The 18,566-nt window shown below is 31.0% G+C and overlaps 1 protein-coding gene across 3 annotated transcripts in view; it reads left to right on the forward strand.

The window, feature by feature from the left end:
• Positions 1-269: 269 nt before the first annotated feature.
• The window catches only part of LOC107443340 (trithorax group protein osa), a 36,272-nt gene continuing 17,975 nt past the window's right edge, over positions 270-18,566 (forward strand). For 2 of the 3 annotated variants that reach the window (XM_016057166.3, XM_071188217.1), the window contains exons 1-6: positions 270-491; positions 7,897-8,087; positions 11,039-11,146; positions 15,107-15,223; positions 16,319-16,978; positions 18,178-18,497. In XM_016057166.3, the coding sequence (XP_015912652.1) occupies positions 11,095-11,146; positions 15,107-15,223; positions 16,319-16,978; positions 18,178-18,497 (1,149 nt within the window). In that variant the 5' untranslated portion in view covers positions 270-491; positions 7,897-8,087; positions 11,039-11,094. Of the gene's footprint in view, positions 709-7,896; positions 8,088-11,038; positions 11,147-15,106; positions 15,224-16,318; positions 16,979-18,177; positions 18,498-18,566 lie in introns of all 3 variants that reach the window. The other variant, XM_071188216.1, reaches the window with a different exon arrangement.

Consider the following 18,566-nt stretch of genomic DNA (forward strand, 5'->3'; position numbering starts at 1 on the left):
TTATATTTTTTCCACACGACTTTTTTTCCATCTTCGATTAATTAATAAATTTTTGTTTCCTCTCAAGAAGACGAAACAAAATTACAAATATTTCATTCATAATTTTCCTTTTAATTCTTTTTACTTTTTTCATTATACTTACTTAATTCTCTTTTTCCTTCTGAATTCATAAAAATATATTAAAGTCCGCCAAAAAAATGCATAAAAAAAGATGAGGACAGGAACTGGCAACCCGGCGAAACGAATGTGCGTTGGCTGCCATGAAATTCAGTGTCAACGGATGGCATGTGTGGCTGAGTTCAGCATGGATATTTCGAATGCGTGTGTATGTGTGCAGCACCGATCGAAGGCTCTACGCCGGATCTCTGAGTCTGTCTCGTTGGCGAGGTTTACTGCCTTCGCCCTTTTAAAGTGTGTGTGTTCCACTTTGGCGGTACGGAATGTATACATTCATTAAGTGTTTATGGAATATTTCTGTTTATTTTCCTGTGGTAAGACTTTTTTTAATCTACAGCACAGCACTGTATTTCTTAGTATTGTGGAATACTATTGATTCCGTGAACATTTCCGTATGTTTCTGTATATTTTGTGAAATAGCTTATTGCATCTACTAATCAAAACAAGTTCCTATCGTAAATTCTTGCTATCAGTTTCGCTGTCTTATTATAAGAAAAAATTCTCTTTTCGCAAACCCAGATCTTTATCGCTGTAAGAAAATCTTTTTTGGTTGTTAATGTACTCAAATTTATTAAATACATTCTTTAAAATTAATTTCACGACAATAAACATAAATAATTTTTTAGTATTGAATAGTAATGCGTTATGCTGTCATAAGCTTTCAAAATCATTAGCTATAGTTATGTTCGAAATATTTGTGTAGAAATGTGTTTTATATATATTTTTGTTATATTTTTAGTTATTAAAAAATAAGTTAGGAACGTAACTACTATTTTTTTATGTTTCTCGTCAAAATTAAAAAGAAAACTAATAATAAAATGAAAAGAAAAAAAAAAAAACTTCAAATAATTATGATTGTATTATTAATTAAAAATCATAACTATACATAGTTTTGATAATTATGGAATTATTTTCTCAGATATTGTTTTAAAAATAAATATTTTTTTCATCTAATTTGTTAAAATTGATTTTATGTCAAAGGATATGAAAAATAAAATTGTGAAAATATTCTAAATAAAATTAATTTAGAAAAATACTAGTATTACCTTCATTTTTCAAAATTAAGTTATATTAATTGTTTGCTTATTCATTTTATTGATTTTTTTCACTGTAAATCAATGGTAATTGACTGTAAATGTTTGGTTATATTTCACTAACTGAAATAATGTTTTTAGTTTTTGTTATAAAGCCTTTAAAAGTTAATAATTCATATTTAGTTTTGAAATTGCGTGAATACTAATATTGTTGTTTAATTATAAAATTGTGTGAATATGTATTCTAATTTATAATATTTAAGTCACCTGAATGCAAAGCATAATAGCGACTTTTAAATTGTGTGTACATGCAACACAATGTTTGATATAAATTGTACAAATACAAAACACAGTGCATGATTTTAAATCGGGTAAATAGGAATTGCGATGTGTGATTTTAAATCGTATGAATGTTTTTTTAAATCATTTTTGCACCGGTAGGAAAAAGCATAAAGACGAATATTTAAATCTCTGGAATTGGTAAATAACTAACATTCTTTGATGAGGTAGATTTTTTTATTAAATTAAAAAAGCGTTCTAAGTCAAATACAAGGAATATGTTTGTGGGAAAAGTGCGGCTGCACAAAGAAAAATATTTTTCATCAATCATTGCAAAATGGACCTGCACGTTAAGATAAGAGAATTTTTAACCTTTATTTTTTTTTATTTTTTTTAGTAGTAGTAAAAAATATCTCATGATGGTGACAAATTATCTGTGAACTGCGTTCAGGGGTTCTTGTGTATATATATCTGGTAATAAATATTCGTAAAATTCCAGTGGAAACAATTTTGTGATTTCATAGCAATAAATTAATACTTTGAGTCTTACGTAACTGAGTGTATATCATTGCACCATTCAGATAAGTTGGATGTGTCAAAATTGCGTACAATTAAGCACTAAGCTCAAGGAATACACAGTTAAGAAGAGTATGTTGTATATTCTTGCTGTATCCAACTGTACTTTACTTTGAAAAGCATTACAGATTAGTTCAGAGGTTCGTGTATTGTATTATACTTATCTAGTAATACATATTCATAATAGTGGCTGGGTGGCGTAGTTGGTTTGTCGTCGGCCTTCTGAGCCCAAGTCTGCGGGTTCGGTCCCCAGCCCAGACACCGGATTATCGGAATGCAGAAAATCCTCAGCGGCCATGTCGTATGATTATGCGGCAAGCTAAAGATCTCTGGAGGGCCTTATTGGCTCTTGGCATTTTCGGCAAAATTAAATTCCTAGTGCACTTTAGCATCCAAATAGTCTCTGTGCTGCCATCTAGTGTGGCAGAAACTAGACGTCCAAATTAACATGACCAACGGTATCTCACCCATTGTGGTGATCCTGAAAGAGTGGGTACCACCTCTGAAGAACGCACTAGGTTTGCTCATCGGCAAGACCGATTGTGCAGCTCATTGGAAATAAATAAAAAATATTCGTAATATCTCAGTGGAAACAACTTCGTGATTTCATATGAATAAATTAACACTTTGAGTCTTACGTAACTGAGTGAATATTTGAAATAATTTAGAGTTACTTTAGAAATATAAATACTCATCATTGCAACATTCATGTGATGTGTCAAAATTCCGTACAATTAAGCATTAAGCTCAAGGAATGCAGAGCTAATAAGAGTACATTGTTTATTCTTGCAGTATCCAACTGTACTTTACTTGAAAAAGCATTACAGTTTAAAAGGGGAGATTTTCGAATTTTGATCTATGGTGAAATAATCAACAAGTTCTGGCAACTTCCGGGCAGAGGCCCACATGAAACTTCACAGAAAGGGACCAACTCGAAGGGCATAACTCATAGCCATCCCCGGGCAAAGATCTACATGTTTTAGTTATTTTTTAAATTTTCCTGTTTGAAATCAATTTTGCACCTTGGCAATTATAGTTGGCGTGATTGTGTTCCGGAAAAAATCCGGATTTTTTGCTTTCCACAATCCGGAAGTTTTCGGAAACCCAAGGTTCGGAAATTTCAAGAAATCATCGATCACATTTATATATTAAATTTCTTGTATATTTTATTCAGAAAAATTAAAACTAGAATTTATACTTGGCAGCTCAGTCAGTATTTTTTCTGGTATAATAACAAATGTGATTAGACATAAAAATATGCATAATTATCCTTTTAAATTATGCTGCTTATAATTTATTTAGAATTTCATGTTTTAAAAATATCAAAAATTTGAATTTATAAAAACATTAATTTTTTGAAAGCTGTCATTAATGATTTCACTCAAGAAATTTTCAGGATTTTTGAGTTGGACTCACAATCACCCCTGCATTACAGAAATATTCCCGGTTAAAATAATCGTACATTCCTATTTATCTGTCATAATGGCCATGTGTTAGCAACTGCTTTTTCCAGTTGTTGCTAATGCTCGGAAAAGCAGGAGACTACCTTTGTAAGGTGTGGCCATAATGAACATTAGTATATACTAAATATATATTTATATACACGCACATGTGTAATTTGGAAATATGTATTTGTAGATGTGTGTGTGTGTATATATATATATAATATTTATTTTTATGTATTTATTTATATGTATCCTTTCTCAGTGGCAGTCAACATGGACATTGATTTGGAAACAAAAGTCAAAACACTTTTGTTTCTTCTCATTCTCGTCTGTTTGGCAAGTCTTGAAAATAGACGCCTATTTTTGAAGTGCTTGAAACATGTTGACTGTTTTTTCCTTTTTATATATAGTCTTGAAGCAAATTAAGTATTTAATCAGGTTATATCTTACCGCTTTAGTTTCTTGGGATAATTCATATAAAACTATGGTGGTCATCAATAATTATCTGATCTCAACTTGTGAAACTCTTTCTGATTCTCAATATTTGTTGCTAATACTTATTTACATATAATGATTTTAAAAAAAAGCATGCTAAATTATTTTCTATATAATGATCGGATTTTCAAATCTAGACTCAATCTGAATGGTTTAAAAACTTTACCTTAAATATTCTAGTTAACTACAGCAGACTATATTTTAAGGACAACATATTGGATTAATTGCAATTTTGTTTCTTAATTATTTCACATTTTTGGAAGATATTGATTTTCTACACAAAATTTTGGGATTAAGTCAATTGTCAAAAGGGATTTTTTGGCATGATGGTTAAAACAAGATAAAGGGGTCAGTTATCAAAAACTTGTCAACCCGGATCATGTGACCTTATCTTATTTCTGAAGATATAGTAAAATATTGAAAAAATAAAATTAACATTAAGGAGTTCAAGCTTTGGAGTGTTCTCCTGACCGACCTATTGGGACCTTACTTCCCAGATTACTGCTACCCCCTATATTTTGTTGGTCTGAAATCATACTTCGTCAAAAAAAAGTATGTTTATTCAGAGAAAGTTCATGTTTGTGTCTGGTTTTGTAACATAAGATATCGTCTGCATTAACTGATTAGCATATTTAAAGTCACCCCCTCGAATCATTACAATTGAGTCCTAGTCCATGAAAATCCGTTCATTAAATCAAAAGTTATTCATTGTGGTTCGTATGTTTTTTTTTTGCACTGTACATTCAAATTTGAGGATTTAGCATCCTTTATGGAAAATATTTGCTGCTTTTAAGCATCAGATATAATTCTAATGAAAGTTCCGCTACAGAGGTATTCTCATTTTGTTCATTGACAAACCCACGGAGATTAGTAGCATTTGCACCTTGTTTTGTTACTAGACGAGCGTTGAAAGTAGTTTTTGGGAATTGCTACAATTTACTATTATTTTATATCACACTGACAACTGTTTCTAACTTATCAACACCTCTTAGAAGAATGAAGGATGTTTATTTTATTTTTTTCGCACTGTATACAAATATATCCATGACAAACTAGGCTTCATGATCACTATAACCAATAAATACTTATATATTTATACACAAGTACTGGATATATATTTGTATGGATGAGCCTCTTGATGTTTCACTTTTCTTGTTCTGTGAGGTTCATGGTTCATCTTATTTCACTTATTGACTATGGACAAATTAATTTCTCTAAATGTATGTATAGGCTTATATGGACACAAGTAGTACCTAAGTGTCACTGATTGATAAATGCTCTACATAGAACTCTAGGAATATAACTGCTGAGAAATACAACATTATGATTCTTAGACTTGTAGTTATGGAAATAGTAATGTCCATCATTGCTTCATTTAGAAGTGTCATAGTTAAGCATAGTTATACTTGTAGACACAGAAGTTTTAGGAATGCATTTGCCTAAAACAAAACATTGTTGCACATTATATTTAATGAATTATACTGTGTATGTTTGTACACCTCTCATTTTGTTTATTTGTGGGGTTACTAAGCTAATACTTGACATTGAATCTCTATGTCTGCAGTCATTTGGAAATTAAAAGGCCCTTCATCTTCAACTAAACTCAACTGTCGAAGTGGTGGAGACAGGGCTTGAAAATTCTCATTATGTTTTTATTCTTTGCTTCATTTTCGCAAATCTGATGCTATATCGACGCTTTTGGGGCAGTGCATTGTTCCGATGAATGTGATGTCTCTACTATGTCATTTAACCAAATCAGAAACTTGGAGAGTTGTTGGCCAGTTAGAAGGGGCCTAACACTAGCCAAAATGGCAGAAGACATTTGGGTTTCACAACATGTGATTTCCAGGATCTGGCACCGTTTTTTGGAGATTGGAAATGCAGGCCAAACATCAGATCAAGGGCGTAAATGTGCAACAACGCCTAATGTAAACCATTTAATGTTAACAGCTCTGAGACACCGAAGTATGAATGCCACTCTTCAACAACACCTTCTCTCAGCTAGAGGCACCATAGTTTCGACGCAAATTGCCCGAAATCACCTTCAGGCTGTAAGTCTGTATGCTCGCCAACCAATGGTGTGTGTCACGTTAACAGCAAAGCATAGTCATGCCCATAGGGAGTGGACAACAAAGCATGTGTACTGGAGGAGAAATGAATGGCACAATATTCTTTCCTCTGATGAGTATTGTTTTTCAGTTCATCCTGATAATTGGAATAGGTGTGTTTTCGTCTGTTGGGAACATGGCACTAGAAACAATCCTGCGTTTGCGCCCAAAGCTGTACGATTTGGAGGTTGGGGTGTGATGGTCGATGCTGGCATCTCCATTGATCCATGTAGTCCTATTGTAGTCCCTTACTCTACTTCACTTGGAAATGTCTTTATGTCAATGGACGACAATTGCAGACTAAATCGTGCTAACTTGGTGCATGATTTCTTTTTGAAGGAAGGGATCATACAAATGAATTGTCCAGTGTGTCCTCCAGACATGAACCCAATCAAGCATGTTTGGGACATTCTAGAGAGCTGGATGTTTACCACCCCCACAAACTCTCCAAGAACTGGAAAGAGCTCTTCTGGAGAAGTGGGACAGCCTCAAAAGTGTTCAATGTTGCTGGCCGCCCAGGGAAATTATACCCCCTGCTAAAAACGATTTTCTTTTTAGGAAATACCTTTTTTATATTTGTTTTTCACCTAGACACAAATTGTGCTTTTTTTTTCTTCCTTTTGCGGTCTCAATAAATGCATTTTTTTCCTGCCAAACAAATATCATTTTTATCTCATATAGCCTACTAAGTCTGTCGATAATGTATGAATGCTCATAACATTTCTCTAAGTGCAAGATTAACCCACAACCTCAATATCCTTTAAGTGTTTTGAGCAGTGTATTATATCATCAAAAGTTTGTTATGTATAAGAAAAATCAAGAAATCACAAATCTAACCTAAAATATAAGATAGTGAGGCCGAGGGTAAAGGCCTCTTAAAGTTTGCCTGGGACGAGCTTGTCCATCCCCTTTTGGTCTGCCCCTTTTTTCGTTTGCCTTATGGTGCCCTCGTTAAGGCTACTGATGATATTCTTGTAGGAGGTATTCTCAATGCGTGACCTATCCATTGCTATCTTTTTTCTTCTTATGCTGATAGTGATTTGTTCTTGCCTGATTTTACTGTAGAGTTCTGACTTTGATATGGTCTGAGGCTAGGATAGTTTTAGAATATTTCTCAAACATCTATTATGCCAACTATTTAATTTTGTACTCAGAAGTATTGTTAGTTTCCATGTTTCTGACCCATACAACAGTATACTCCATACCATTGAATTAAAAATTTAAATTTTACTCTTAAGCATTAAATTATTTGATTTCCAAACTTTTAAAAGCTTTTTTGAAGCAAAATTGTACTCTTTCAAATCATTCTTACCATAGCTGTTAAAAAATTAGTCCTAAAAATAGGATCTTCATTATAATTTGAAAATTTTTAATTCAATTTCCATTCCCCCCCCCTAATTATAGACCGATAAAACCGATAAAAATTAAAAGAAAAAAGAATTCGGCATAACGTTTGAGGAATTAAAGGAAACTGATTTGCTATTGTTTTGTTTGAAATTACGTTTGAAGAATTAAATGAAACTAATTTTCTATTGTTTTGTTTGAAATATTCAAGTAAGTAATTCAAGGGTTGTTAATGGGATTGCCCCTTCTCAAGCTTTGTATTATATAATTGAATACCACATCACCATTGAAAGAGTCATTGTATTAGATGTTACACTTTAGATCATTAACTATATTGTTATTATATGTAAAATATGTCATATGTATTTATGCACTATTTGTAATGTTATTATAGTTCACTAAAATATTAGAAATAATATGCTTTTTTTCTCTTTATAGATAAGCAAGTTTTCTTCTTGGATCCTATTCTAAATACTATCAATATCAAATTTTAAGCCCTTCAGCATGTACCAATACTTAATGTTCTGCAAAAATAATTACTGCCTCATAATGCATGATCTGGACTATAGATGAAGATGAAATAAATATATGGAGTAAGCGTTAAAGTCAAAGAAGCTGAAATTAAGCAAGTATGAATCATATATATATATATTTTAAATTTAAAATAAGTATTTATTTGGCTGGCCTTTTCTAGGATTATCTGTTAACATAATTTTTCAAATAGGTCTTCCTTTGTACGTTATATTCCTGCCAATGTTTTTTAAGCTAATTTTATATTTTGTTTTATTTTATCACAGTCCAGACTAGAGTTCGTGAGTATACATCTAGACTCATATTTCATACATACGCTTACATTTTAGAAGTGTTTCACTCTTCTGAAATTTTACCAGGAGGGAAAATACTTGTACCTAAATTTTTGTATTAAAACTATTAGAATTTTTAATGCTGTGAGAAAAAGAAATTCCTGTCAAAATTAGTTAATTGAATTTCTTCGAGGAACAAAATATTTTGCTGTATTTATAAAAATACTGGCCTAATTACACTGTAGGGATTTTAATCTGTAATTAGTTTTGCTTCTAAAACTACAGTTTTTTTCTTAAAATATCAAAATTTAATAACATGTATAACAAGAATTGCATAGAAATCCTTGCCCAGAAATGCCTTATTATGAACTGTTTCTTTGTATGTTTATAAATGCGTACTTTTATTTGACTAAACTAGCTTAATTTTATGCTTTCTTATAATTATTGACTAAAATTACATCTGAATAAGTTCAGTATTAACTGCTTTATTGCAATTTAATGATTTGAAGACTTACTTGTCAATGTTGCCAAATCATTAAATTATCTAACTTGACTATTTCTTCAGATCATTGAAGAAAAGAAACTGTTAATATTAAACTTATTTGAGTATAATATATATATATATAAATTAATTAAATAGAAGTACCTGTTCAGAAGCACATGTGGAAACGGTTTATAATAGAGTAGAGCCTCTAATGACATATGATGTTTTCAGGCATGGGTTTTTATACAATTACATTAATTCTGATGTTTCCTAACTCCAGAAGAATTTTGTTTAAAAATGGGCTAAAAATGTCATTTTAAAAAGTCTAGCTTGGAAAGAGAAACTGATTGCAAATTTGAAATCAGTGATACAAATGTATCTAAGGTCTGTTAAAAAAACAACTTGTATAACAGAAAACAAAAAAGGATTTTCCCCATTATTATTAATCACAAATGCTTCTAAAAAATATCTGTAAATATAACAGTGATTAATGTAGAGAAGGTGACATGATAAGCCTTTTATGTATCCTGAATTCAGGAATTGATTGTTATTACAGTTTATTGTCTTGGGGTTGGTTATAGTTATGTTCTGAAATTGTGTTATAATTTATTTTGGTTTCTGAAACAGCTTTTAAATTCATAACGAAAGAGGGGAAAAAATTGATGCAGCTAACATTAATTTTAAAATAAAGGCGATGTTAAATGAATTTTTATCTTATAAAGTAATCTTTTTTTCTAATCCAATAAAAATTAATTTTGAATTAAGGTGTCAGTGTAAATCTCACATGACCTGACCAGTCAAATCATTGATACATCTACACTGAAGAGCCAAAAAAACTGGCACAGGTATGAGTATGCAAATAAAGGGGTATGGAGCCAATCAAAGTACAGCGCTGCGATCGGCAACACGTATATAAGACAACGAGTGTCTGGCACAGTTCTTAGATCGGTTACTATTTCTACAATGCCAGGTTATACAGATTTAAGTATTTTCACGTACGACCATTTCACAAGTATACCGTGAGTATCGGAAATCCACCAAAATCCCCAGACATGAACATTATTGAACATATTTGGGATGCCTTGCAACATGATGTTCAGAAGATATCCCCACCACCTCTTACTCCCACTAGTTTATGGACAGCCCTGCAGAATTCATGGTGTCAATTATCTCCAGCACTAGTTCACACATTGATCGAATCCATGCCACGTCATGTTGCGGCACTTCTGTGTGCTTGCGGGGGGGGGGCTNTTTTTTTTTTTTTTTTTTTTTTTTTTTTTTTTTTTTTTTTTTTTGTTGCTCTTCAGTGCATGTTGGTAACACCTAGAATCACACACGAGCACTTCGGCTTTGCAAAGAGTGTTAAGAAATTGTTTTTAACAGCTGTAAGATTTATAAGTTGTTTTTTAATGAATGAGTTAATTTGCATAGTGATATTTAATCATGTTAATTTTTATTTTTTTTAAGCATGTCAACTTGTTTAAAAAAAGTTAATTATTGAAATTTAATATTGTTTAGGTATTTTTATAAAAATTTTCTAAAAATATAACCAAAAAGAGCAGTATATATATGCTATTTATTACTCTAATTACTAACATCTTTGGCCACAAGTTTATATTTTGAAGACATACTTTAAAACATTTTAACAAAATCAATATTTATAACATTCAGTATTTCTTGTTAGTAGCCTTCTCTTCTGTATAATTTATTGTTTTAATTACAGTTCAGTTTTTAAATTTTAGAGATTAGTATAAGTGTCATGAACAAAGAAATTTGCTGTTACAAAAATTTTGCATAAATAGTGTTAGTATTTAATTTTTTTATGCTATTTTATTATTACAATATATCAGTGTTATAAAAAAACTACTTTTTTTTTCAAGATAAACTTTTTAAGAATTTGTTGTTCTTATTCCTTGATTAATCTATAACTGTCATAACTGCATTTTTTTAAAAAGTAAAGAATGATAAATAAGAATATCTTAATACTTCTATTTTATTTATTTATTGAATTTAGAGGAAATAATCCAAAGATTTTTGTATGACAGTTGTTCTTATCTTCTGAAAGTATTGAAGTTCAACTTGAATTTGAGTATAATTTCAAGTATGTTTCTTGATTTGGATTCTTGAGATTCAACCGTGTTTCAAAATTACCGTTCTTTATCTACTGTAGAGTTAAAACCTTTCAATATATTGATCTTGTGAGAGATTGCAAATGAGAAGAGATTTAAATTATTGCTCAGTGATCTATAATATAAATACCCATTTTAAAATACATTTCTTGCTTTTATTTCAGATTTCATATAAATGGTTTCCTCATTACCCTTGTGCAATATTTAGATTTCATTCAAAATGGATAGTTCTAACCAGTCTATCTCACATTCACAACAACTATCTACTCAGGGTAAATAATTTTTTTTCCTATTCTATTTCAAACATTTACTGTTATTATTTCAGGTTTTGGATCTTATATATGCAGTAAAACCTCAGTTACTCAGCGGACTTTCTTAAAATCGAAAAAATTGTACGTTTATGAGAGTTGTCCGTTTACGAGAAGGGTATCCTAATAACGAAGTTTAACACCTTAAACTGTTTTTAGAATATTTTCAAAGATGTAGAAATAATTAAATAATCTACAATAACTATCTACAAGAATATTTATTTAAACTTTAAGAAAGATAAAAAAGAATATATAAAGAAGTTTGATATAAATACATAATTCTTGATGTAGCTACAGATAAATGAATATAATTTTCCTATTAGCATAGATACTCCAGTTAGATATATGATTCCGAATAGGAGCTTCCAGTCCTCAGTCGTATTCAATTATTAGGTTTACATCCCCTTACACTTACCTATCATTTGATAGGGAACGTGGTTAATACCTTCTTGAAAGTAAACCTCCCACAATTTACAGGAAAAAAAGCAATGCATACCTATAAGTCATAAGGACTTATGGAGTTGATTATTCACAATTGATCAGCTATCAAGTTTCTGAATAAATGTTTAATTTATATGAAAACCTCAAAGATTATATTTCTGTTCTCTTTTTCTACCCCAACTGTGGTCTTTTTCTACCCCAACTGTTTCTACCCCAAATACAGTCTTTAAATTGATAAGTAAATTAAAGAAATTTTCAATAGGGAAGAAGCTTTGAGACCATTTAAGATGTCATTTCAACTTGAGGGATCTCATAACCTGTGTGGTCCAGATGAAAAGATCAAAAGATGCTGCTGTCCGAATTATTTTAGGAAAGCAATATTATTTTCTCTCCTTTCTTTACAAAGATATGGCAATGTGACAGGAGAAAGATTGATTCTTCAGTAGTGAAAAAGCTTAACAATAGTTTTAGTTATGGATAAGGCAAAAAAATTACATACTTTAAAAATGGTGAAAAGTTGAGTTTTTTATCCTTGCACTTTAAAACAGAAATAGTTATTTATTTATTTATTCCCCCCCCCCCAATTTAGTAAAAGTAGTGTCCGATTTGAAGAGATAAGAAAATAACGTTTCAGGGCCAAAATGACTGTCCGCATCCAGTTACGGGAGTGTCAGCTTTGCGGAGAATATACATAATGGTTTATTCATAGAAGATTACCGAAGAATTAAAAATATGTCCGTATTGAGAGGTGTCCGTTTTGCAGGAGTGTCCATAATAGGAGGTTTCACTGTACTAAATTTGAATTTTATTAAATATTTCATTTAGAAACTTGATGGATAGTCAAAATAACTTAATTGTACTTCAAGTTAAGTTGTTTTAAGGAGTTGTAATAGTTCTTTCCTTTAATACTTTCTTTCGTTTTAGTTTTAAGATGATTAAGAATACCATTATCAGCTCTTTGTCCCTCATGTTTGAACTCAAATTAAAAATAAAATTCTGTTATTTATTACAATATACTTTAAATATGAAATTTGCATAACTGAACTTAAGAAATATTTAGCTTTTCAGAAACTTGAATGTGTGCTCATAGATCTTGTACGACAATGCCCTGGTTCATTGAATACTAGAAGTTTAACAAACAATACTTTATTTAATAATTGTAAATAATCAAACCAAAATCATTGCACTATTGCAATGGTAGCCACGACTGGCTCAAACAAGAGTTCAAGAGCAACTGACTAGTTCGAAACAATTACAACAGATGGCGTTTCGCTTAAGACCGAACAGATCTTGAAAGAAATTTCTGCAATTTCTTTCACCTGTAATTAGTGCTGGAAGGAAAAAATTTTACATTTCATTTTAGAATAAAGTGTTTTCCTATTTAATATTACTCAACTTTTCTAATCCGTTATTGTAATCTGGAATTTTAAGAAAAAAAGTCTTACATATTTTAAAATTATTGCAGTTTAATTAAAATCAGTTCCCAATATAAAACTTGGGATCGGTTTTTATTTTACCTGATTCTACTTTACAATTATAAAGTTTGTTAGTTTAAAATATTTTTTTTAATCAAGTACTTTTACTGTGGTGACTTGCAAAAAGATTTTGCTTTCACAGCTTTATAAATATGTCTGTTGTGTAGAGTTTGTAGATTTGATACAAATTATAAGATGACTGGTTTCAATTATAAAACCTCATTTTTAAAATGATATCAAAATATCAACCATTTTTGAAAATTCAGCTCTCAAGATATTGCAACCCCAAATTTTGTTGACTTTTTTCTACTGACAGCAAAGGTCGATATGCAGCATTGATTATGTAAGCTTGCATAATAAATGTCTTTTTAAAACAAGACTTATTACATAATATTTTTTTTTAATAAAATGACTCGAATCAATAGATATTTTTAAAGAAATAATAAGGGGATTGTAATTATGATTTAGATCGCTAATTTTAGTTTTAGGATTTTAATTTTTGAAGCCATGCTGATAAACAAAACAGTTTTCATATTTAAAATCAATTGACTGTAACTCAAATCAGTTTACAAGTCTTACTCAATTAACAGACATTTTTGTTCGGTTGTAAAAATTAATCTTCTACTGATACAAAAATTCCTCTAGACACACATACAAATGCTTCAAAATTTGAGGTTTTTGTTAACTATGTTTTCCAGTAGTAGTGACTTGAATATGTATGAATAGTAGTGACTCATCTTATATAATTGTTTATGTTATTTATATATGGTGGTTAAAGAAATTCTCTTAATTCGAATTTATTAAAATTCTGTGTAATTTGGTTTAGTAGTGCTTTTAAAATAATATAAAAGAAAAAAAAGTAAATATAAATTGTATTCACTATATGCTACTTTATACTTTATATAAGGAAATATAAAATAGGCAGATATTGATAATGATGAGGCATATACAATCTTTATTTGGTGCCAGCAAATAAAATATTATCTACTTCTTGTCATGTGCTTCCTTCAGAGATGAAAGAGTTCTGCAAAAAAGTGGAAATCCGCTTTTTTTCTCCCAATTTTTTACTTTTCTGACAATGTCCCAATGTTTTTTGGGGGGGTCCAATTGTTACAGAACTCCCCCCGCCTCCGTAACTGCGGAAACCCAAGTTGTCTGAACGATGGCCGTACTTGGAACAAACTTTTTTTCCCCAATTTTAGCCTTCTGAGAAAGAATAATCGTCAGGAGAAAATAAGTGAAGCTTAAACAGGTGCGCTGTTGCCTTGACAATGCAGTTTCGTTTCCATCACCAATATTTGATCCAGAGTTTTCCTCCTTGGTATCAGGCATATTGAATTTGCGCATCCGTATATTATAGCTCTCTCGACTTTGCTAGTGTCCTTTTCATGTGGTGCATTGTAAAATGAATGTATTTAAACGATGGATGTTAATTTGATAGACAAACACAAAGTGCGTTCGATCAATGCTACTGAAGAAATAAATTCAAGTTTGATTGGTAAAATAAAACAGTCAAAGTGACTAAAACTGTTAGTAACAATCTATCAGAAGATATTGAGGTGAAAGTTAGCGACTATTTATTTTAATTTAAAATTTCCAAACCTAACCAAACCAAACCTAATATATTGCTTAATTTTCTTTATTATCAAAGAATTTTAAAATGATATATAAGAAAACTTTAAATTTCACTGTCTAAATGTTTCCGCCACTTTTAATATAGGAGTCTCACAGCAGAGTTAGAAATTATGTTTTATATATCTTATTGATATCACAGTATTAAATAGAACACTCCCCACCTCCTGCTAGTGTCTGTGTTGTAAAAATCAGCTTTTTTTATTATTGTCCACTTTCATGCCAATTCCTTTAAGCAGTTTTTTCTTTTACAATTTTGAAACATGACAATTTTTTGATTTGTTGCTTTTATTGTTAGCAAATGTGTACTCTGTATTGTGTCTGTTTCTTACATATCTTTTATGCTTTTTGGTTATTTATACTTTTTTTTAAACAGGATACAGTCATCAATTGCAGCAAAGCCTGTGGACTGGAAACAAAGTTTGCCACAGTCCTGCTGCTCAAAGTACAAACGTAGATCCGTACTCTCAACAAATGAGTCGATATTATCAAGGTATGCCTACATTTTTTATTGTTATTTTTTCTAATTGTAACATTTGAAAGGATAAGGTAATACAGTAGGGAGCCGATTATCCAGAACGATCGGGACCATCGCTATTCCGGATAACTGATTTTTCTGGTTTTCTGAATTGCTACAAAAAGCCGTTTTTTTTAAACCCAACTAAATAAAATAATATTTGGAAATAATCTTAAAAAGAAGAAAAAACGATGAAGTAATACACTAATGATTATTTCCAAAATGATGGTAAGGTAAACATCTTTAAAAAAAAAAATAGCGGGAAACTTTATCGAATTTCGTCCCGGTTTTTTGGTTTTATGATTTCCGGATAACGGATTCTGTACTGTAGAAATATATAATAATAAAAAAAAAATCATGAATGAAGGTCATGTTTTATGACAATTGAAAACTTATTAATGAAATTATTAAGACAAACCTTTAAAAAGTTTGAGGATGTGTGAAAATACCTAATGGCTTATAATGTCAAAAATTAAGCTTCAAGAGGTTTACTATTTTTAGTGTAATACTGATATAACCTCAAGGCGTTTTTTCCTTTAATGTTATATTTTATTTATTTATTTTGTCAAACTTAGCTCATAACAACACTGTTTGGATTTTTACCTTGAATACATTAAGCCATTTGTTCTTATCATGGTATAGCCACTTCTAGTTTGACTATTTGAGTATAGTTGAATCTAATTCTCAAATTTTACTTCTTATTATGTGCTTCCCTTAACCTCTCACCCTTTCGTTTATTTAAATGTGACTTTAAAACCATAAAAAATTGTGTTTTTTTATTTTAAAAGTTGTTGATATGTGAATTGAGCATAGATTATCTTCTGCTATTAATATGGAAAAAGTAATAATTAGCAAGAAAAATTTTAGGCAAATTTATCTAAAGTTCAATATTGTTAGAGTTTTTAATAATTGTATATTTTTTAGCTAGATTATGTAAAATGAAGGTTTCTTATTGTGATGATTAGCTCTATTCAAAATGTTTACATCAATTCTAAACTTATTAGGTATAATAAATATTAATGTATACATTTTTACGTAGTGATAAATATATCATAACCTCTTTTTTTTTAGCGCCATACCCTCCTCAGACAAATGACATGAGTAGGTATGCATCAGGGATATCTAAAGATCAAAACTCCAATTCAGTTGCATATTCACAACAATATCCTGTAGCTAGGCCGAGTAACTACCCATGTGTTCCTTCCTCCCAAAGCTATCAATCAACTATAAAAAACAACTGTAGTAACAATATGTATTATAACAATATAAATTCACCTAAAAATATACCTTCAAATAACCTAGTTCATGCACCAAAGAAATTTACAAATTCAAGCCTTGGGCACCCACAAGCCACTTCTGCTGTACCTCAGAGCTCTCAGGTTTCTCGTCCTACTACTCCAATGCCACAAATGCCTCAATATGCAGATCATAGCAGTTTTCCAGTGCAAAATGTGTTTGTTTCAAATTATTCTAGCCATTCAGGGAACGAAAATGAACAATCTTATATGTTGCCTCAAACTATGGCACAGTCAACAACAAATTTATCAGTTCACGATGCAGCATCTATTCATTCAGTGAATGTAGTACCACAAAATCAAGTATCCCAGGTATCATCAATCCCAACTCCCCCAGAAACTTCATCTCTTCCTCATGATACCATGACCTCTGTGGACAATGTTTCAGCAGATGGGTCTGAAGGAATGAAAATGAATATGGCCAATTCTTCATTTGGTATGTAATTACAAAATTTTGTTCTAGTATTTTTAAAATTCTATTTTACCTTTCCAGTTGTCATGCTCTACTTTTATATATCTTAATAAGGTATATTTTTTTAGTCAGATAAGGTAAATGAAACTCAGCAGGAATTAATGCATTAAATCTTAATTTGTAGTATGAACTATTTCACATTTTAATGTATAAGTTTTGAAAGTGTTAAATAGTTTTTCTAATGCTTGTATATTCAAATTAATTGTTGAACAATTTTGGTCAATTGTTAATAGAGTTAGCAAAAACATTTATACTATAAATAAAATTGTTCTACTATACAAACTAAACTTATTGTTTCTCTAATATAATTAGTGAAAGAATTTAATAAATTAAAATTGGTATTTATTAAAATTGATATAAATAAAAAAGGGTATTTTTTAATATTTGAAATCTAATTGCTTTTTAAATAATTTTCTTTGCTTACTAATATGAAGTCTCTAATTAAAATGTATTTATTCATCATTGTATCATAGTCATTTGTGGGGCTAGTAGTTGTAGACAATGTCAACCGTCATCTATGAAAAGGTACCCAGACATAGTCGAGTTAACATGTCTTATATACTAGTGAATTACAGTTATAATTTTGTAGTGGTAGACACGCTACAGTACTCCCCCACCAGAATTATATCTGTGATAGAATTCGATGTATGGATACCACTAGTTGAGTCATTGCTATTTTTTGTGCGAAGCCGGGAGAGTTATATGAAGATCACCGTACTTTCTTAGTGCTCAATGTGAGAGGTGTATCAACTTCACGATCGTAGTCGCTCCTGTGTTGCCGTAAGCAGTCAAGTGGATGCAAGCCGATGTTGTGCCTGATCGAGAGAAGACTGAGTAGCAACCGTGCAAGGAGGTGGATAATGTCGCAGTCACAAGTAGCAAGTCAACTGTTCATTGTGGACCATCCATTGAAGTAGGCGTTTCCAGATCGAAGTGGGCGTTACTGTCAAGATAGGCGTGTTTACATCACGTCCGGGTCACCAATGTGGGGCTAGTAGTTATAGACAATGTCAACCGTCATCTATGAAAAGGCACCCCGACATAGAGTCGAGTTAACATGTCTTATATACTAGTGAATTGCATTTGTAATTTTGTAGTGGTAGATATGCTTCACGCTATAACTTGAAACCATTTTACAGTTTTTTTCATTATTCCTCTTCTAGCTCTTCCTGGTATGGTTTCTCACTTACCTAACAATTTGTCATCAGTATCATCCATGTCAAATGTACCATTAGGTTCTAGAAATTCTGGTAATTCCTTGCAACCACCACCTAATTTAGATGAAGGTAGTCAGGCTTCAAGTGCTTCTGCATCTTCATCCATTCCTGATGAACAGAATGTTAAAACAAACTCCAAACCAAATTTTTCCTACCCTCCTACACCTAATACGCTTTCTTCACCTGGTGCTGCTTCTATGTCTTCTTTTCATGATGATTTAGAGTGCATATCTAGTCCTGGTTGGCCGAAGACACCTGCTAGTCCTGTAAGTTGATATTTTGACTATTTGATTTATTTATAAGAATAATTATTAAAACAGTGCAATTAAAGGTAC

This window comes from Parasteatoda tepidariorum, chromosome X2, assembly GCF_043381705.1.
Source record: "Parasteatoda tepidariorum isolate YZ-2023 chromosome X2, CAS_Ptep_4.0, whole genome shotgun sequence".
NCBI lineage: Eukaryota > Metazoa > Arthropoda > Arachnida > Araneae > Theridiidae > Parasteatoda > Parasteatoda tepidariorum.